The 22,450-nt window shown below is 46.1% G+C and overlaps 1 protein-coding gene across 1 annotated transcript in view; it reads left to right on the top strand.

Annotated features, from left to right (window-relative positions):
* The window catches only part of LOC142297393 (uncharacterized), a 152,841-nt gene that overhangs the window by 10,224 nt on the left and 120,167 nt on the right, over positions 1–22,450 (top strand). Inside the window, exons 3-5 of the mRNA XM_075341619.1 lie at positions 333–495; positions 1,347–1,496; positions 7,224–7,384. Of these exons, the coding sequence (XP_075197734.1) occupies positions 333–495; positions 1,347–1,496; positions 7,224–7,384 (474 nt within the window). The remainder of the gene's footprint in view (positions 1–332; positions 496–1,346; positions 1,497–7,223; positions 7,385–22,450) is intronic.

Genomic DNA, 22,450 nt, shown 5'->3' with positions numbered 1-22,450 from the left:
TAGATTCACAAATCTTGGGTACTGGATACAGAAAAGGGTTTAGTGGTACAGACAAAGAGATAGGTATGTCATGACGAAAAAAGGCAGAAGTGGACATATCATTGGTGGAACCACAAAAGAGGTCAAGGAATTGAAGCCGCCACTTCTTTCGCCGAAGCAAATAGATTATCAGGAGCATTTGGACTGCAAAGGGCCTGTATATTTTTTTTTCCAGGTGTCCCTCCTGTCTATTTCCGGTACTGAAAACAGGTATTTCTTGAATGGACACGTCAGGAGGAAAGATGGCAAGTCCTCGTCTAGTGACTCTTTAAAATCATATCTTGTGTTCACAGCTTTCTAAGACGTACGGCCCGGTCTTCAGTGTCCAGATAGGTATGAAAAAAACAGTTGTCCTCTGTGGCTATGAAGCTGTTAAGGATGCGCTCATCAATCACGCCGATGTGTTTTCTGACAGACCACACGCTCCTGTGATTCACAAGCTATTAAAAAACAATGGTAAGAAGATTTTATTGTTTTTTCTTATTTTTATCTATTCATTTATTGTAAGTATAATTTCCCCTTTACAATTTATTTTCAAAAGCTATCTGCTTTACCTTGTCTGGTTATCAAAAAGGGGGGGACCCCATGTAATTTTTTTTAGTTTGGGTCTCAATTATCTTTAAATGGGGTTAGGGGATCGGGGTGAATTCTAGGTCAAGTTCAGGTACTAAACCAAACTTTTATTTAAAAGTTCAGCAGAACCTGAAGAACCAAAATACACATGGGTCCCTCATCCCTACTATTGAGTCCAATCCCCAAGGAACCTTTATCTAACACTGTATATAAATGTTATAGATGCACTGCCACTGGGGACTTGTCTATATTAGGCAGAGTAAGGGGTACCTTGTGCTTTGCACATAGTTTGTTGATGCATGTCTGTACATGGACAGACCATGGAAAAGTCTCCGGCAGCTTTCTTCCAGATTTTAGATGACCAGCTGTGAAGGCCCTTGCAGGAGTGGCGCTGGTCCCTTATTTTCCTCTCCACACCAGCTAATCTTTTTGCAATGCACACTGACAGTGCACTTGCTGGCTTGTTACTTTTGATCAGAGCTGGGAAGTGAGCACACTGTCACTGTGTATATTGCACAGTGACAGAGATTTACTCTGTATATGTCAGAATTGACAACTGATGCATGCTCAATAGAACAGATATCCCAGTACTTGAAATGGGCCTCATTAATTACACTTTGGTTCAGGGAAGGGGCAGATGCTGCAGCACTCCTTTAAGGGCTTGTCCATACAGGTAATCTTTATGGCTCATATTTTAATGATGGGTATAATATGTATGCTTACATTTTTTTCAGGTGTTGTCTTTTCCAATGGGGAGAACTGGAAAGTGATGAGAAGATTTACTCTGTCCACATTACGAGATTATGGAATGGGCAAGAAAACCATAGAAAACAAAATCATCGAGGAGGCTGAGTGTTTGGTGCAGAAGGTGAAATCATATGATGGTGAGAGGTTAATTTCTATGAATACTATTATTATTATTTATTTTTAATATTGCACCATTTATTCCATGATGCTTTACATGTGAAAAAGGGGTATACACAATAAAACCAAGTACAATAATCATGAACAATACAAGGCACAGACTGGAACAGAAGCAAAGAGGTCCCTGCTAGTGAGGGATCACAGTCTACAAGGGATGGGTGAGGATATGTGGCACCCCTTAAGCTTCAGTTGCCACAGAGGTACGGCACCTCAGCCAGAGGTGTGGTATCCCATCCTGAGAACAGAGGAGGTCATCCACCGGTATGCACACACAACACAGAACACCTCAATTAGCAGCTCTCCACCGGGGGCCTGTGGGTGGAGTCTAGTGAGTTGGGGAGACTGTAGTGTCAGGCAGTTAGAAGGAGAGGTGGAGGAGTGAAGACCTGTGGCATGGAACTGATGCAGCTCGGCCCAGGCACAAGACAGAAGGGGTCCTAGAGACCACTGGAAGTGCGCTATACTCCTGTGGCTTCGTTCCACCAATACCATACTGGAATGGAGGGACTTGTCCGCAGATCGGGGACTGTTCCCTAGGCTAGAGGAGAAGAACCAACGTGCTTCGCTTGTAAAACCAGAGGCTGAGGACCATTTAGTGCCAAAGCTAACTTCGCACACGAATCCGCTGGAAGGTGACCACATAGGGCCATGGGATAGCGCTTCAAGCCTCCTCGAGAGGGCCCGCGGACACTGGCTCAGGGCACTGTGTGCATAGGTGCGGGACTGGTGGGAGAGAAGTCAGCACAGGAAGACTACTAGGGAAGGAACACTAGAAGGGTGCACCGGACTTGACCTCCGAACTATCTGGGATCTGCTGGAGCCCATCACAGTGAAACCCCATTATTCCAAAGGCGGTCACTGACTAGTCGTGTTACCTTGGAACCTGCTACAGTGAGTAAAAACCTTGAGACTGCATCCCTGTGTCGCTCCATTATTCACCTGCACCTCCGGCCCTGCAACCCCGTCATCACCTATTAGTCCGCCCATCCACCCTGGGGCTCTGCTCTGCTTGTGGAGAGCTGCACCATCTAAGCTGCGTCACCATCTGCCCCAGAGGTCCCCATCCCACAGCGGCGGCATATAACTTGCCGCATACCAGAGGTGGAATCACGAAAAAACTGTCATCATCCCAATCTTATTTAAATGATACCACCGGGGTCTCGACACCGCATCATCCCAGAAACAGATTTGCGGTCCGGTAACGAATGCCCCGTGGCCCTAGTGCCGGCGTGTCAGATACAGTAGGTGAGGGTATGCGTAATGATGGAGGAAAAATAATATATGGAGTATTCAAGAGATACCTGTGAGCTTTTTGGACTGAATAAAATATTTGTTAAAATGCCCTGTTTTAACCAATTGACGAACTTGGACGTATCTATGAGTCCAAGGTCGTATCTGTCCCATTTAATGTATTATTCCCTGCACATGTCTGCTGATCTCATCAGAATGAATGCTGGCAGAATAAATGGTGTAATTCAAAAGCACAACTCATTCCCCAAGAAACAAGCCTTATTTTGACAGAAAAGTAGAAATGGTATGGGTCTTGAAAGAAGGATAAAAAACTAAAAATGGAAAATCACAGGGTGGTGAAGGGGTTAATCTTTTTTTGTTTTTGGTACAAACTTTTACATAATAATCAAATTGACGTTATTTCTTTCCTGGATTTCTGTTAATGATTACTTCCTGGTCTCTCTCAAAAACCATAAAATGGGAGCTGAACTAATCACTGGCGGACCCACTTCAGTCAGTGATTGGCTGAAAAATCATTTCTAAGTGCACAGAGCAGACAATTCAGATGCCAAACCCAGGACTGGGAGGATCATGAAGTTGCATGGCTCACTAGTAGTGCTGATTTTTGTATGAGTGTATATATATATATATATATATATATATATATATATATATATATATATATATATATATATATATATATATATATATACACAGTACAGACCAAGAGTTTGAAAACATTTTCTCACTCAAAGAGTTTTCTTTATTCTCGTGACTCTGAAAATTGTAGATTCACATTGAAGGCATCAAAACTATGAATTAACACATGTGGAATGAAATACTTAACAAAAAAGTGTGAAAGAACTGAAAATATGTCTTATATTCTAGGGTCGTCAAAGTAGCCACCTTTTGCTTTGATTACTGCTTTGCACACTCTTGGCATTCTCTCGATGAGCTTCAAGAGCTAGTCACCAGAAATGGTCTTCCAACAGTCTTGAAGGAGTTCCCAGAGATGCTTAGCACTTGTTGGCCCTTTTGCCTTCACTCTGCGGTCCAGCTCACCCCAAACCATCTCGATTGGGTTCAGGTCTGGTGACTGTGGAGGTCATCTAGCGTAGCACCCCATCACTCTCCTTCTTAGTCAAACAGCCCTTGCACAGCCTGGATGTGTGTTTGGGGGTCATTGTGCTGTTGAAAAATAAATTATGGTCGAACTAAACGCAAACCGGATGGGATAGCATGCCACTGCAAGATGCTGTGGTAGCAATGCTGGTTCAGTATGCCTTCAATATTGAATAGATCCCCAACAGTGTCACCAGCAAAGCACCCCCACACCATCACACCTCCTCCTCCATGCTTCATGGCAGGAACCAGGCATGTAGAGTCCATCCATTCACCTTTTCTGCATTGCACAAAGACACGATGGTTAGATCCAAAAATCTCAAATTTGGACTCATCAGACCAAAGCACAGATTTCCACTGGTCTAATGTCCATTCCTTGTGTTCTTTAGCCCAAACAAGTCTCTTCTGCTTGTTGCCTGTCCTTAGCAGTGGTTTCCTAGCAGCTATTTTACCATGAGGGCCTGCAGTACAAAGTCTCCTCTTAACAGTTGTTCTAGAGATGTGTCTGCTTCTAGAACTCTGTGTGGTATTGACCTGGTCTCTAATCTGAGCTGCTGTTAACCTGCGATTTCTGAGGCTGGTGACTCGGATAAACTTATCCTCTGCAGCAGAGGTGACTCTTGGTCTTCCTTTCCTTGGGCGGCCTTCATGTGAGCTAATTTCTTTTGTAGCATTTGATGGTTTTTGCCACTGCATTTGGGGACACTTTCAAAGTTTTCCCAATTTTTCGGACTGACTGACCTTCATTTCTTAAAGTAATGATGGTCACTCATTTTTCTTTACTTAGCTATTTTTTTATTGCCATAATACAAATTCTAACAGTCTATTCAGTAGGGCTATCAGCTGTGTATCCACCAGACTTCTGCACACAACTGATGTTCCCAACCCCATTTATAAGGCAACAAATCCCACTTATTAAACCTAACAGGGCACACCTGTGAAGTGAAAACCATTTCCGGTGACTACCTCTTGAAGCTCATCAAGAGAATACCTAGAGAATGCAAAGCAGTAATCAAAGCAAAAGGTGTCTACTTTGAAGAACCTAGAATATAAGACATATTTTCAGTTGTTTCACAAATTTTTGTTAAGTATTTCATTCCACATGTAATTCATAGTTTTGATGCCTTCAATGTGAATCTACAATTTTCGGTCATGAAAATAAAGAAAACTCTTTGAATGAGAAGGTGTGTCCAAACTTTGGTCTGTACTGTGTGTCTATATATATATATATATATATATATATATATATATATATATATATATGCACTTTTGTGCACTTTCAGGGAGGAAAAAGCACAAAAAGGGAAAATGGCCATGAAGTGAAGGGGGTACACCAACTAAAGTGGAAAACAGAATATAGTTTTTATGAGCACATGTAATAGTGGCTTGAGATGGAAACTTAATGGGGTCTAGAAATCTTGATGTGATCCCTCCCTATTGACCTAAATTTAACAAAAAAATATAATAATTTCTACAGGCCTAAATGAATATGTATAAACGTGTATTGACATCTGGTCAACTCTAACCTATTGTCCAGTTGATGGCACCAAGGCCTACAGTTTATTATTTTGGTTACCTTTAAGCCTTGTAAGACCAAATTGGAATTCCCATCACAAAAAAGTAATTTATACAACTTTAGATCTGTGGTGAAATATTTTATAATTTATGTTTTTTTGCATATATGATTACACTTAGAGATGAGTATATAGATTTGATGCAAATTAAAGTTGTATTACATTTTTAAGAATTCTCTGAACCTGACAAACTTCTTCGCAATATGCAGGAGTCGCCTAAAATCCCGACCAACATTTTACAGATTGCTAGAGAAGAATTACATGACCAGAATGGCCATGGTGGATGATTGGGCTTACCCATAATGACCTTCAGCTTTCAAAACTTCTTGTGTATAGTCAATCGTCAAGGCCTACAGTAGCCTGTATAAAAGCAGAAGCAGGAAATGCAGTAATCTTTTAGTGGTGAATCTGAGACGCCCTGGACCCCAGGGGTCACAGGTTACAACATCACCACATACACCCCCACACTAGAAAGGTACCATCAGTCAACCATAAAGACCTGATTGCCTCCCTCAGTGTTTAACAGGCACACCAGGTGGGCGAAGTCAGGCAGAAAGACACGCCCCCCCCGAGGAGTTTGCTGGCCTGAGGCAGGAAAACACAAACAGTTCAGTTCAGTTCTGCCCAGTGCAGGAAGGAGTTGAGTGGAGTTCAGTGTAGGACAGAGGAGTGGAGAGTCGGTCCAGAACAGTCAGGCACGCAGACGGCAGTGGCCGCCTGCAGGAGACCGGGAATATGACCAGCGGAACCGTAAGGGACCGGGACAGGGTAGTGGCCTGCCGAAACCATACCAGGGAGCTAACAGGATACCAGGCAGGGTACTCAGACCCCGAACTAGGCTATATGCCACCACCATAGTCGAATTAACTGATTGCGGTCTGGACCTCAGGGGTTCATTCCCACCAAAGTCCCGTTTGACGGCAACAGCCCAACCCGTCCGGATAGTAGCCACCGCCAAAGGCCAGAGATCCAAGGGCCAGCGCCTGCAGGCAAATGAGCTCCTCCGACACCTACAAGCTGGGGAGCGGACTACCAGTGCTCAGGCACAGTGGTCAAACTACAACATAGGTGCAGGAGAAAGGTGGACATTGCCAACCCGACTAGGAAGCTGCAGCTGGCTGCGGGCCCCGTTCATACCATCGTTTGGTTTACCAGTGACTCTGTGTGGTTTAATTGTGAGTACAACAGTGCCATTAGGCACCGCACCGCGCTGCACCGCAACCCTGCGCCCTGCACCCTGGCCCTCGCACCATCGGGCCCTGAGACCAACATCCCCTACCCACGGAGGGGTCAACACCTAGCTGCGCCACTACACCGCTCCCGGGAGTCCCCATACCTTCACCGCAGCAGTGGTGTCCACCATCACCACAACCCATGGGTGGCGTCATGAACAATCACCCCAAAACCAAACACCCGCATTCCCCCGTGTGTAACGCCAACCCCCCTTGCAGAGCGACGTGACCCCCGGGTCCGTGGAAGGCTCGAGCCACCACCTGTAGAACGCGAGCACGGATTCGAGCGGCTCGGCGGCCGCAGCCGAGGCTGCAGGGCGGTACAAATCCAAAATACAGACAGCACAGCTCACAACTTAGCCATAGAGGTACTTTCAATAGAAATTGAATTTCCTGTTGAAATTTGGCAACATTTGTGGATTTAAAACTTCAAAGCTTTCACTCCTTTCTACTTATACCAAAAATGTATTGTATATGTGTGTAGGAATAAAAGTGTTTTTTTTAATGAATTTATGTTCTACTTTTTCAGGAAAGCCATTTGATAACTTGACCAGTTTAAATGCGGCTGTAGCCAATATAATTGTGGCCATACTCCTCAGCCATAGATTTGAGTATGAAGATCCGACCATATTGAAACTTATTGGCTTAATTAATGAAAATGTAAGACTCCTAGGAAGCCCATGGATCCAAGTAAGCCTAAACCTTTTTATTTTGTTATATTTATACTTATTTTTTGTAGTAGCAGTTTTGATGAAAATAATTCTTCCAATACACATGAACAGTTCGAATTTAATAACCTTCTCATTGACCTAACGAGTTTTTAACTCAAAATACATTATATAGAATAGGGGATAAATGTATGATCTCTTGGGTCCTGACTACTGGGATCCACAGTAATCACAGTAACAAAGGGTCCAAGGTTAGACTCCCCCATGATTATACAATTATCACCTTATTGCGTTGTGTTTATTGTAATACCCATTTATTGATAGGTGACAGCTGTATTGTATAACCTTTTACAAGTTGTATTAACAACAAAATTGTCACGCTGTACAAAGGACTGGTAAGATGTAGTACAGCATATTCCCACTAGGTGGCAGCAGAGTAGTGAAGGAGAGTCAAAGTAACACTGTAACAGAAAGAAGGCTGAAGAACAGCAGAGTAACCTCAGCTGGCAGTTCACAGGTGAATCACCAGGGTGCAATAGACTAGTCAAGCAGTCAGGGTCTAGCCGGGAAGTCAAGTCACTGCAGTGGGAAGATTAAGATCAAGTCACAAAACAGAACCTAGGTTGGATACCAGGAGATCAGGTATGGAGATGGAAACACAAAGGACAAGGGAAACAGAAGACAAGACCAGAGGGTGAGGAGACACAAAGACGGGAAGGAGGATAAACCAGGATGGGTAAACAACTGACAGGTGCGGTAAGTCAGCGACTGGGACAGATGGACGAATGGGGGAGGGTACAGGTCAGGGCATGGTAACAAGGAGTCAGATCAAAACAGGAAATCTCACCAAAGCCTGTCACTGGCTGCAGAGAAAAACTATAACCAGCACTGGAATGCTGTTGCAGCAACCAGATATAGTGAAACTGGAACGAGGCTGATGGTAGTTAACCCCTGACATTACCAGGCCCGGTCTGGGAAACTCTAGAGCGGGGAGTAGCAGTCCTGGATCATGACATAAATATCCATAAGGCACATATTTCAAAGACATAGACCATAGTGCCTTGCAAACGTATTTGACTCCCTTGAATTCATAGTATCATAGTTTTTAAGGTTGAAGGGAGACTCTAAGTCCATCTAGTTCAACCCGTAGCCTAAGGCTATGTGCACACAGTGCGTTTTTCTCGGCGTTTTTGCGCGTTTTTCGGGTGCGTTTTTGGCCTCAAAACTGCATGACTTTGCTTCCCCAGCAAAGTCTATGAGTTTTCATTTTTGCTGTCCCCACACAGCGTTTTTTTTCAGCTGCGTTTTTGTGGTGACCACAAAAACGCAGCATGTCAATTATTCCCGCGTTTTTCACTGCGCTTTTCATCCATTGAGTTCAATGGGATGTTGAAAGACGCAATGAGAAACGCAAATAGCTGCATTTTGGTGCGTTTTGGTGCGTTTCTAAGACCAAAAACGCAGCAATAAACGCAGGAGGTGGGTAGTAAAGTGACGTGTACAGGAAGAGGATTCCTTCTGTCAGTATATACAGAAGCGTGAATCCTCCCGGTACCGTCACCGCCGCTTCCACCTCCCGTCCGGTGCATGTCAGCTCCGTGCGGCGCCATGTCTGGGCGGGAGGTGGAAGCGGCTGCAAAATCAAAAGTGAACAGTAGAAAAAAAAAAAGTCAATACTCACCTGTCTGCAGCCTCCTGGTGCCATGCCCGCTCCCATCTCCTCCCGGTACCGCCGCTCCGGCTGTGTGCAGACGTCCAGGAAACCTCGGATGCAGGACCTGGCGATGGATCACCTGACGCATCAGCTGATCGTAAGTATCGCGGTGACGCGGGCGCCCGGCCGGTATCAGCGGATGCGTCAGGAGACTTCATCCCTGATTACCGGCAGCTGCTGCAGCGATCGGACGGGATCAGACTCTCATCCGATCACTCCAGGAGCTGCCGGTAATCAGCACATAAGTGAGTATTATTTTTTTTATTTTTTTTTGCACCGATGCATCTGCTGATTGTATAAACGGCTTTTATACAATCAGCTGATGTGTGATGGGATTCAGGCACTTGAACCTGACACATCATCTGATCGCTTTGCCTTCCAGCAAACCGATCAGATGATATTGGATCCGGATTGGACGGCGCGGGACCCTGACCCAGGATTACTGCGGAGGGGGGTTTATTTCAATAAAGATGGAGTCACTAATTGTGTTTGTGTTTTATTTCTAATAAAAATATATTTCTGTGTGTTGTGTTTTTTTTTTATCTTTACTAGAAATTCATGGTGGCCATGTCTAATATTGGCGTGACACCATGAATTTCGGGCTTAGGGCCAGCTGATAATATACAGCTAGCCCTAACTCCATTATTATTACCCAGCTAGCCACCCGGCTTCAGGGCAGCTGGAAGAGTTGGATACAGCGCCAGAAGATGGCGCTTCTATGAAAGCGCCATTTTCTGGGGTGGCTGCGGGACTGCAATTCACAGCGGGGGTGCCCAGAAAGCATGGGCACCCTGCACTGTGGATTCCAATCCCCAGCTGCCTAGTTGTACCCGGCTGGACTCAAAAATTGGGCGAAGCTCACGTCATTTTTTTTTAAATTAGTTCATGAAATTCATGAAATAATTTTAAAAAAAAGGGCTTCCCTATATTTTTGGTTCCCAGCCGGGTACAAATAGGCAGCTGGGGGTTGGGGGCAGCCCATACCTGCCTGCTGTACCCGGCTAGCATACAAAAATATGGCGAAGCCCACGTCATTTTTTTTGTTTGGGGGGGCAAAGAAATCCTGCATACAGTCCTGGAAGGAGGATGCTGAGCCTTGTAGTTCTGCAGCTGCTGTCTGCTCTCCTGCATACACTATTGGACGGAGGATGCTGAGCCTTGTAGTTCTGCAGCTGTCTGCTCTTCTGCATACACTAGTGGAGAATGAAGAACACAAGAAGGAAATGACATCAGACCTTTTTTTTTTGTTCACTGATAAAAAACGCATAAAGACGCAGTGAGCAAAAACGCAGCAAAACGCAGCAAAAAAACGCACCAAAAACCGTTTTTTCGACGCAGGTGTGTTTTTGTGCGTTTTTAGCAGCCAAAAACGCAGCGTCAAAAAGACGCACTGTGTGCACATAGCCTATCATGTTGATTCAGAGGAAGGCAAAAAAACCCAATGTGGCAAACAAGTTCCAATGGGGGAAAAATTTCCTTCCTGACTCCACATCCGGCAATCAGACTAGTTCCCTGATCAATACCCTGTCATAAAATCTAATATACATAACTGGTAATATTACATTTTTCAAGAAAGGCATCCAGGCTCTGCTTAAATGTTAGTAGTGAATCACTCATTACAACATCATGCGGCAGAGAGTTCCATAGTCTCACTGCTCGTACTGCTCGTACGAATTTTTTCTATCTTTTCCCACATTTCAGGCTACAAACATAAAGATAAAAATGTTAACGTTATGGTGAAGAATCAACAACAAGTGGGACACAATTGTGAAGTTGAATGATATGTATTGCTTATTTTAAACTTTTTTAAAAAAATAAAAAACTGAAAATTGGGGCATGCAATATTATTCGGCCCATTTATTTTCAGTGCAGCAAACTCACTCCAGAAGTTCATTGAGGATCTCTGAATGATCCAATGTTGTCCTAAATGACTGATGATAATAAATATAATCCACCTATGTGTAATCAAGTCTCTGTATAAATGCACCTGCTCTGTGATAGTCTCAGTGTTCTGTTTAAAGCACAGAGAGCATCATGAAGACCAAGGAACACAACAGGCAGGTCCGTGATACTGTTGTAGAGAAGTTTAAAGCCGGATTTGGCTACAAAAAGATTTCCAAAACTTTAAACATCCCAAAGAGCACTGTGCAAGCGATCATATTGTAATGGAAGGAGTATCATACCACTGCAAATCTACCAAGACCCGGCCGTAAATCCAAACTTTCATCTCAAACAAGGAGAAGACTGATCAGAGATGCAGCCAAGAGGCCCATGATCACTCTGGATGATCTGCAGAGATCTACAGCTGAGGTGGGAGAGTCTGTCCATAGGACAACAATCAGTTGAACACTGGAAAAATCTGGCCTTTATGGAAGAGTGGCAAGGAGAAAGCCATTTCTTCTAGAATGGCCAAGTCACAGTCCAGACCTGAATCCAATCGAGAATCTGTGGAAAGAGCTGAAAACTGCTGTTCACAAACTCTCTCCATCCAACCTCACTCAGCTCCAGCTGTTTACAAAGGAAGAATGGGTGAGAATTTCAGTCTCTCCATGTGCAAAACTGATAGACACATACCCCAAGCGACTGCAGCTGTAATCGCAGCAAAAGTTGGCGCTACAAAGTATTAACTTAAAGGGGCTGAATAATATTGCACGCCCCAATTCTCAGTTATTTATTTTTTAAAAAAAGTTTAAAATATGCAATAAATTTCGTTCAACTTTACAATTGTGTCCCACTTGTTGATTCTTCACGATAACATTAACATTTTTATCTTTATGTTTGAAGCCTGAAATGTGGAAAAAGGTTGAAAACTTCAAAGGGGCCGAATACTTTCGCAAGGCACTGTAAATCATTAGGTTGCAGAGTAATCCCACACAGTGTAGTTTTATTTGAACAACAAGATAAAAACAATTGACCTCACATACCATGTCATTATAATAATATACACAAAATACAGACAAACAATTACAAACAGGAAAATGGCTATGAGTATAAGGTTTTAACTGCACATTAATCAAATATTAACATGAATGTGTTCCCCACATAATGACCCTGTCATGAAATTTTAAGGTTTATGCTAGCAGATATAATAGTCCACAAAATATATAAAGATCAACAGGGCAGGGAGAGAACCTCATGAGTAGAGTTGAGCGCGGTTCGTGGTTCTCCAGTTCGCGGTTCGAGTGATTTTGGGGCTGTTCTAGATCGAACTAGAACTCGAGCTTTTTGCTAAAGTTCGATAGTTCTAGTTACGTTCGAGAACGGTTCTAGCAGCAAAAAGCAGGGCTTTTTACAGCTACAGTGTGCAGGAGCCATTGCTGGCAGCCTGCCAGAAGCTGGTAACCAAGATAAACATCGGGTATCCAAGCAAAGCGCTTTGGTTAGTAACCCGATATTTATCCTAGTTACGTGTGCAGGAAGCCGACACTTCCCCGCTCAGCTCGCTCCGCCCCCTCCTGCACGTGGCATGTACACATACATACACACACACACACTCACACTCACCTGTCCCCAGCCATGCAGTCCACGACACTGACGTCCTCAGCGCCACATGACCCCGCTAGGCTCCACCCACTTCACACTCCGCCGCCAGCACACATGGCTCCGCCCACCTGGAACTCTGAACACATGGTCCCGCTAGGCTCCGCCCACCTGACACTCTGCACACATAGTCCCGCTAGGCTCCGCTCACCTGGAACTCTGCACACATTACCTCGCTAGGCTCCGCCCACCTGGCACTCTGCACACATTACCTCGCTAGGCTCCGCCCACCTGGCACTCTGCACACATCATCCCGCTAGGCTCCACCCACCTGACACTCTGCACACATTGCCCCGCTAGGCTCCGCCCACCTGTCACTCTGCACACATTACCCCGCTAGGCTCCGCCCACCTGGCACTCTGCACACATTACCCCGCTAGGCTCCGCCCACCTGGCACTCTGCACACATTACCCCGCTAGGCTCCGCCCACCTGGCACTCTGCACACATGGTCCCACTAGGCTCCGCCCACCTAGCGCTCTGCACACATGGTCCTGCTAGGCTCCGCCCACCTGGCACTCTGCACACATTACCCTGCTAGGCTCCGCCCACCTGGCACTCTGCACACATGGTCCCGCTCGGCTTACCTGCGGTGATGAAGTCCCGACCTCAGCGCTGTCACTGTCCTCCATGGCCGCCGCTTGTCACATCACCTTCTCTCGCTTCCGACCCGAGACTGACTAGCGGTGACGTCACGGGCCTCTCGCGATACTTGGCTGTGAAGGTCATTGAACTGAGTGACAGGTGCTGTCAGCAGTGCAGGAGATCAGCGCAGGTAATGTACCTCGCTGACAGCAGCACTTGTCATCCCCTGCAGTGACCTGGGCTGACCCATTGATGTTAGCTCAGGTCACTGCACTGCTCTCCCAGCCAATGGGGAACATCCTGCTCTTCATTGACTGGGACAGTGTGGATCGTCATGGGAACCCCTTGGATTACACCAGAACTGAATTTGTTTTTCTTTCTAATAAATTGGTTAAAGAGGGAATGTATTGGGGAGTGTTTTTTCAAATAAAAATGTGTTTGTCGTCTATTTTTTTTTATTACTGACTGGGTTGGTGATATCGGGTATCTGATAGACGCCTGACCTCACCAACCCCAGGGCTTGGTGCCAGGTGACATTACACATCTGGTATTAACTCCATATATTACCCCGTTTGCCACTGCACCAGGGCACGGGATGAGCTGTGGTGAAGCGCCAGGATTGGCGCATCTAGTGGATGCACCACGTCTGGGGTGCCTGTGGCCTGCTATTTTTAGGCTGTGAAGGCCCAATAACTATGGACCTTCCCACCCTGAGAATACCAGACCACAGCTGTCCGCTTTACCTTGGCTGGTGATCCAATTTGGGGGGGACCCTACTTTTTTTTGTAATTATTATTATTTATAAAATAATTATAAAAAAAGAGCCTGGGGTGACCTCCACATTGGATCCCCAACCACGGTAAAGCTGCCAGCTGTGGTTTTCAGGCTACAGCCGTCTGCTTTACCCTAGCTGGCTATCAAAAATGGGGGGACCCAACATCATTTTTTTTTAATTATTTTTTAAATAAAAAAAATTAATGGGCTTCCCTGTATTTTGATTGCCAGCCAAGGTAACACCAGGCAGATGGGTGTGGCAACCCATAGCTGTCTGCTTTATCTGCACTGAGAATCAAAAATACCGCGGAGCGCTACGTCATTTTTTTTAAAGATTTATTTTTACAGCACTGTCATGTCAGGCAATCAAAATACAGGGAAGCCCTTTTTGTTTTTAGTTATTTAAATAAATAATTAAAATAAATATATATTGGCTCCCGCTGCATTTTTTGTATTGCTAGCTAAGGGTAATCCAAGGAGCTACTGGCTGCCAACCCTCACTGCTTGGTGTTACCTTCACTGGCAATGGAAAATCCAGGGAAGCATTTTTTATTTTTTTTGCCAAAAAACTACAAAAAAAATTACGTGCGCTTCGCCATATTATTGTATGCTAGCCAGGTACAGCAGGCAGGTACGGGCTGCCCGTAACCCCCAGCTGCCTATTTGTACCCGGCTGGGAACTAAAAATATAGGGAAGCCCTTTTTTTATTTAATTCATGAATTTTATGAAATAATTAAAAAAAAAAACGACGTAGGCTTCGCCCCACTTTTGTGTCCAGCCGGGTACAACTAGGCAGCTGGGGATTGGAATCTGTAGCACAGTTTAGCCCGAGGTTTCTGGGCCCCTCTGCTGCGAATTGTGCAGTCCGCAGCCGCCCCAGAAAATGGCGCTCTCATAGAAGCGCCATCATCTGGTGCTGTATCCAACTCTTCCAACAGCCCTGGAGCCGGGTGGCTTGTTGGGTAATCATGAGTTAATACTGGCTTTGTTTTACTAGCCAGTATTAAGCCAGAGATTCTTAATGTCAGGCACGTTTGACCTGGCCATTAAGAATCTTCAATAAAGGGTTAAAAAAAACCACCACACAGAGAAAAAATACTTTAATATAAATAAATACACAGACACATTAGAGACTCCATCTTTATTTCCCCCTGTCAGCCCTCCACGATCCTGCTCTTCTGTCTTCTTTCCCCTTCAACACATGCAGCTCTGTCTGCTCCATAAGACAGCACAGCTGCATGGGGGAAGACGCTGTGCTCCGTGCAGAAATCACTCTGTGAGAGTGACCACAGGCTCCTGTAAGCGGTGGCACGGGTTGCCATAGCAACGCTGCTCCGATCACGTGATTCCGGTGCCGCTGGGGGTTGGTAGGGGGACGTCCCCGTCACCGCTACCAAGCGCGTTGCTATGGCAACGGTGATCTCCGTGATTGACCGGCTGTGTCAGCCGGTCAGGAGCCGGCTTCTGCGGACGCTGGAAACTACGGTAAACATTGGGTAACCCAGAAGCCCTTTCCTTGGTTACCTGATGTTTACCGTAGTTACCAGCGTCCGCCGCTCTCACGCTGCCAGTGCCAGCCCCCTGCACACATAGCCAGACTACACATCGGGTTAAATTAACCCGATGTGTACTCTGGCTAGGAGTGCAGGCAGTCAGCGCTAAGTGGTGTGTGCTGGTAACCAAGATAAATATTGGGTTGGTTACCTGATTTTTACCTTAGTTACCAAGCGCAGCAACGCTTCCACGCGTGCTGCTGGCTGGGGGCTGTGGTCACTGGTTGCTGGTGAGATCTGCCTGTGTGACAGCTCACCAGCAACCCGTGTAGCGACGCTCCAGCGATCCCTGCCAGGTCAGGTTGCTGGTGGGATCGCTGTAGCGTCGCTTAGTGTGACGGTACCTTAAGGGAACGGGGAAGCAGAGCGAGGAGTCGAGCTAGAGCATGTCGCCGGTACACGGCGATACACAAACGTGCACCGTGTAACAGAGAGATGCAATGACAGGTCCTACATGACGCGTCATAGTCATGTGACCAGTCTGTAGCCAATGAGATAACAGGCACGTGACTGGTCACATGGCTATTTTTCACGTCACGATAGGTCCTGCATCACTGCTGGCAGTGCTGGTTACCGGGAGGATTCAGCGATCATCGGATGGAATAGCGGAAGGAGACAGAGTGCAGGAGGGATCGCGGGGACCGGTAAGTGTTATGGCAATGTTTATTAACTGTATGTGTACATTTATAATGTGTTTTTATGTGTGTGTGATTGCCTCCTATTGTTTCCTACGCGGTTCGAGTGGTTCGCCGAACCGAACTCAAACGAGACCTCCGTTCGGCGAACCGAACTCGAGCCGAACCACGGCTCATCTCTACTCATGAGAACATATTAAATAAAGTTGCAAATCCATGTGCAGGAAGCCATACTAGAACTCAGAGCAAGACCCTGATGCGCGTTTCATGTATTTCTTAGTCAAGTTGCTTATTCATGGGAATGAGAACTTTCTCCCTTGCAGTACCTTAAATCTCCATGTGAATGGATCATGTGACCAGATGTCACATGGCTGTGATTGGTCACAGCAGCACATGCGCATCTGCGGCAGACGTCTGCCCCGTCCACTATCGGTGTCAAGGAAAGTGCATGTGCGCTGGAGCCCAGCCATAACAGTGACTCCCTCACATATGTGCACAGGCCGTATAGATGCCACAAGGTGAGTGGATAAATACCACTGCAAGGCACATGCGCAGCAACAATTGCAGGCAAGAACATGACCACATTCCACCGCAGCTGCAGGACAGATAAATCATAAGAAATCAAATACAAACAGGAAGGTAACAGTCTTCAAAGATCAGGGTCATCAGAGCTGCAGTTCCATGGCAGCTCACAAATCCATATGGTACCGTGCCATTCTTACATAGCAGGATAAGGCACAGCCACAGTGTAAGAGATGTTGAGGTGCACTTGTAGGTTTCCACACCATACGTCCAGAGATTTAGAAACAAGGCACTCTCAAATGGTGATACAAACGAAGAATTTATTCCATAAGTCTTAAAGCAACAGACGTTTCGGCCAGGTGGCCTTCATCAGACAACTTGTTATTAAGACTGTCAGGGTAGTGGTAAAGGCAGTGGTATCCCCCAAATGCAGCATAGTGGGGGATACCACTGCCTTTACCACTACCCTGACAGTCTTAATAACAAGTTGTCTGATGAAGACCACCTGGCCGAAACGTCTGTTGCTTTAAAACTTATGGAATAAATTCTTAGTTTGTATCACCATTTGAGAGTGCCTTGTTTCTAATTCTTATATGTAAGGCAGTGTCAAGTCCATGTTATGCAGTCTATTGATGGGAATTATTAATGTAGTAAAGGTGCTGTTGGACAGAGAATTATCATGATATCAAAGCATAATAATATAAATCAATAAAGAAAAAGAGACAAAAACAGCCACATAATTTTAAAAGGAACAAAGAGGACCAAAATATGTCTTGTGTGGTGCAGGGCATCTACAGGAAGGAAGTGAAACCAAGACTGTCACTGACAACTTGTGGACTGATAGTCCCCAAAACCACAATTTGTTTCACCTCTCTTTGTGCCAATGTCCTCCTGATGTTACCACCCCTGATGTCTCCATGTATTATATTAATGCCATGCGCCTTCATGGATCCAGCATCACAGTTGTGATGTACCTTAAAATGCCGTGACAGAGTGTTTAAAGTGGTATTGTTATGCACCACCCTTGCTGCGCCAATGTCTCTCACATGATTCCTAGCCCTCATACAAAGCTGCCGTGAGGTGACACCCACATAAATTGTTGAACAACCACATGTGGCGTAATAGGTCATGTTCATACTGCCACATGAGCTATAATGATCAATGTTGATTTTTCATGAGCCATCTGCTATTGTATAATCAGAGCGGTGAGAGACATTGGTGCAAGCAAGGCAATGCCCAAAGGAGTAGCAGCCATGAGCGGGTGACTGGAACCAAAAAGGCCTGTAATTTTTGGAGCCTAATGGCTGTGGATGAGCAAATCTTTTATTTTTTTGCCAACCAAGACGTCATGAGTGGACCATCTTAAATGCACAAGGCAAGGAATAAATCTGTTTTTAAAATGAGAAATGTTTTTCATATTTTCCAATTCATTATTAAAGGTAGAAATGAATGTGGTTTCCCTATCAATCGTCTGTGTTTTGTTTTTAGGGAGGTTGCAGTAACTGATGGCGGAGAGTACTCCTAGCCCTATCATACCCCCTGTTACGGTTGCTGCGAGCACTGGAGACTAAGTCCAGATTTCTTGCTACTGCACATGTGCGAGCACCGGAGACTAAGTCCTATCTTGGAGCCATTGCACATGTGCGGGTGACATCATCGCTGACACGAGGTCACATGTCTCTGACACCTTCTATGCCGATTGGTCGCTGGTCATGTGCTTGTGATGCCTTGCTCGGTGATAGGCCAGCATGACGTCACTCCTGTCATTCTGGCAGCGGATTGGCTCTGGTGTCCTCCATCTTGGATGAGGCACAGAGTCTATATAAGACCCTGACACACGCCGCATGGCGCTCAGTCCTCTTGGTTCATGCATAAGAGTAGACGCTCTGTGCGCGTTCCTCTAGGCATTCCTCTGTCTATGCTAGGTGAGCGCTACCGGCAGGGTAGCGTTCTTATACCTTACAGCTTCGGCTGCTGTCCGTATCCTTACCTCTTAGGGGAGCGGACATAGGCAGGTGCCTGAGGCACATGGTCTGGCTGGGCCTTGTGGTTCGACTCGTAGGTGGACGTTGCCGCTAGGGTAACGTTCCTTATACTGCGTCTGGCAGTTGTTCGTATCCTCGCCCACTAGGGGAGCGAACAGAGGTAGGAGCTTTGTGCGGCTTACGCTGCTGTTCGTCTCTTTTGCACCACTAGAAGAGCGGACCTAGGCAGGTGCCATATCTAGTGGTTCGTGTCCTCGCACACTAGTGGAGCGAACGCAGGTAGGAGCTTTGTGCGGCTTACGCTGCTGTTCGTCTCTTTTGCACCACTAGAAGAGCGGACCTAGGTAGGTGCCATTTCGCACACATTGCCTTTGTCTCTGTGATTATTAACAGAGATCATTCCACACACCCTCCAAGTAAGGGAGGAATTGCTTTACTTACTTATTATATCCTTCTGTGAGTTAACAGAGGTATTGCACTCTGCCATAGTCTGCAGCAGAGTCTTTGCACGGTGGACCCTGACTGTCTGATACTCCTTTAGGTTATCAGACAGCCCCCCGTAACATTAGGACTGAGCCAAGGGTCTGGCAGTTATGGCAGAATATCAGCAGTTACACCGTTACATACAAGTACTTGAGTCACGGCTCAAGAGTATAGAGGATAAACCTCAGACCATGGTGACATCTGCACATGATCCTCGACTTGCTCTGCCAAACAGATATTCTGGCGATGCCAGATCATGTCGTGGTTTCATTAGTCAGTGTCAGATACACCTAGAGGTCAACTCTTCTCGCTTCTCTACGGAGAGGTCCAGAGTAGGCTTTATCATCTCCTTACTTCAGGACAAAGCCTTAGAATGGGCGACTCCCCTATGGGAGCGCTCTGATGTGGTTACTCTGAGACATCAAGACTTTCTTGATGCTCTTAAGGCGGTATTCATGGGTCCGCAGGTTACCCATGATGCGGCCCTGAGACTGTTAGATCTACCTCAGGGTTCGTTATCCACTAGTTCTTATGCCATTGCTTTTAGAACTCTGGTGGCAGAACTAGATTGGCCAGAGAAGGTGTTGATTCCTATCTTCTGGAGAGGGTTGGCAGGCTATGTCAAGGATGCTCTTGCTACTCGTGAGGTCCCTGCTTCTCTGGAGGACTTGATCACAATAGCAACGAGGATCGATGTACGCCATAAGGAACGTAGACTCGAGGTCTCTTCCTCACGCCCTAAGCATCGGGCTATTCCAGTTGTTGAGGGTCCACTACCATCTTCCTCAGCATCTGAAACATCTCCCACTCCTATGGAGTTAGGTCATACGTCTTCCAGACTACGCAAGTCTGGTCCTCCTATATGTTACGTATGTCGTCAGGCTGGGCACTATGCCAACAAGTGTCCTAGTCGTCAGGGAAACTCCCTGGCCTAGTAACCATTAGAGGGGGGTTACTAGAGACGTCTTCTGCACCCTCTAAGTGTTGTATCCCAGGTCAGCTCTCGTTATCTGAGAATACATGGCCTATTATGGCTTTTGTGGATTCCGGAGCTGACGGGACTTTTGTGTCCTCAGGATTTGTAAAGGGACACAATATTCCCTCTATCATGTTAGAGGCGCCTATTCCTGTCCGTGTTGTTAATGGAACTATGTTGTCTGACTCCATTACATTGAGGACAGTTCCCTTGCGCCTTTCCCTGTCTCAGGGTCACATAGAGGAGATTTCTTTTCTTGTTTTGCCTGAGGGTATAGACGACATCCTTCTGGGTCTCCCATGGCTTCGGACTCATGCTCCTCACATTGACTGGGAGTCTGACAGCATTATTAGTTGGGGTTCGAAATGTCAGTCCCGATGTCTTCCCTTACCACCTAAGGTCATTGCGGTTGCATCTACTGATCTCTCTCCCATACCTACACCCTATCTGGATTTCGCTGATGTGTTCTCCAAACAGGGTGCTGAGGTTCTTCCACCCCATAGGCCGTATGACTGTGCCATAGACCTTATCCCAGGTTCGGTTCCACCTAAAGGCAGGGTTTACCCCCTGTCGATACCTGAGTCGGAGACCATGTCGACTTATATAAGAGAGAGTTTAGAGAAGGGGTTCATTCGTAAGTCTGTCTCTCCCGCGGGAGCTGGGTTTTTCTTTGTTCGGAAGAAAGAGGGTGATTTGCGTCCCTGCATAGATTACAGGGGTCTCAACGCAATCACAATAAAGAACAAATACCCATTACCTTTAATTTCGGAGCTCTTTGACAGATTGAGAGGAGCTCAAGTTTTTACAAAGTTGGATCTGCGGGGTGCGTATAACTTGGTACGAATTCGAAAGGGTGACGAATGGAAGACCGCTTTTAACACCCGAGACGGTCACTATGAATACCTCGTCATGCCTTTTGGGTTATGTAATGCACCCGCAGTATTTCAGGACTTCGTAAACGATGTGTTCAGGGATTTACTGTTATCCTCAGTAGTGGTGTATCTGGACGACATCCTGATTTTTTCTCCTGATCTGGAGACTCATCGTCAGGATGTCGTTCGTGTCCTTTCCCGTTTAAGGGAGCACTCATTGTTTGCTAAACTCGAGAAATGTGTATTCGAGCAGTCCTCATTGCCTTTTTTGGGTTACATTATCTCACAAGAGGGCCTGGCTATGAATCCTGCGAAGCTCTCTGCTGTCCTGCAATGGTCCGAACCTCATTCCTTGAAGGCGGTGCAATGCTTCTTAGGATTCATAAATTATTACAGGCAGTTCATACCCCATTTTTCTACTTTGGTGGCCCCTTTGGTGGCCTTGACTAAGAAAGGTGCTAATCCCAAAGCCTGGTCTACTGAGACATCTCAGGCTTTTGAGGCAGTAAAAAGACACTTTTCAACTGCTCCCGTTCTTCAAAGACCCGATGAGAGTAAGCCCTTCTTCTTAGAGGTTGATGCCTCTTCAGTGGGTGCTGGTACGGTCTTGTATCAAAAGAACGGTGCAGGTAGAAAAAGGCCGTGTTTCTTCTTTGCGAAAACCTTTTCACCAGCAGAGAGAAACTATACCATTGGGGATAGGGAACTGCTCGCCTTGAGATTAGCCTTGGAGGAGTGGCGTCACTTGCTGGAAGGAGCGAAACATCCTTTCCAGGTCTATACAGACCATAAGAATCTGACGTACTTACAAACCGCTCAGCGTCTGAATCCTCGCCAAGCCCGCTGGTCCTTGTTTTTCTCCCGCTTTCACTTCTCCATCAACTATCTGTCTGGGAGTAAGAATAACAAGGCAGACGCCCTGTCTCGCTCTATGCTTTCTACCCAGGAGGAGATTGACGAACCTCGTCTTATCCTTCCCTCCAGGGTTTTTCATACGCTCTCCCCTGTGACGGTAGACCAAATCCCACCGGGCAAGACCTTTGTTCCGCCTGATCGACAGAATGATATACTGTCATGGGCCCACACCTCAAAGGTGGGTGGGCATTTTGGTATTAGGCGGACACGAGAGTTACTGGAGAGGTGGTATTGGTGGCCACACTTAGCCAGCCACGTCAAGAGATATGTCGGTTCCTGCTACTCGTGTGCTCGCAACCGTCCATTACGGCAGAGACCGGCTGGACTCTTGCATCCTTTACCAGTGCCAGATAGACCATGGGAGGTGGTAGGCATGGACTTTGTGGGTGATCTTCCATGTTCACAGGGACATAGATTTGTGTGGGTCATTACGGACCATTTCTCCCGGATGGTTCATCTCGTACCGTTATCGAGAATCCCATCTTCCAGGGTACTAGCCAAACTATTCCTCAAGCATGTCTTTAGGCTTCACGG

The sequence above is a fragment of the Anomaloglossus baeobatrachus genome, chromosome 3, assembly GCF_048569485.1.
Source record: "Anomaloglossus baeobatrachus isolate aAnoBae1 chromosome 3, aAnoBae1.hap1, whole genome shotgun sequence".
In the NCBI taxonomy this organism is placed as follows: Eukaryota; Metazoa; Chordata; class Amphibia; order Anura; family Aromobatidae; genus Anomaloglossus; species Anomaloglossus baeobatrachus.
The sequence above is the reverse complement of the archived record's forward strand: the minus strand, read 5'-3'. Positions and strand labels throughout refer to the sequence as shown.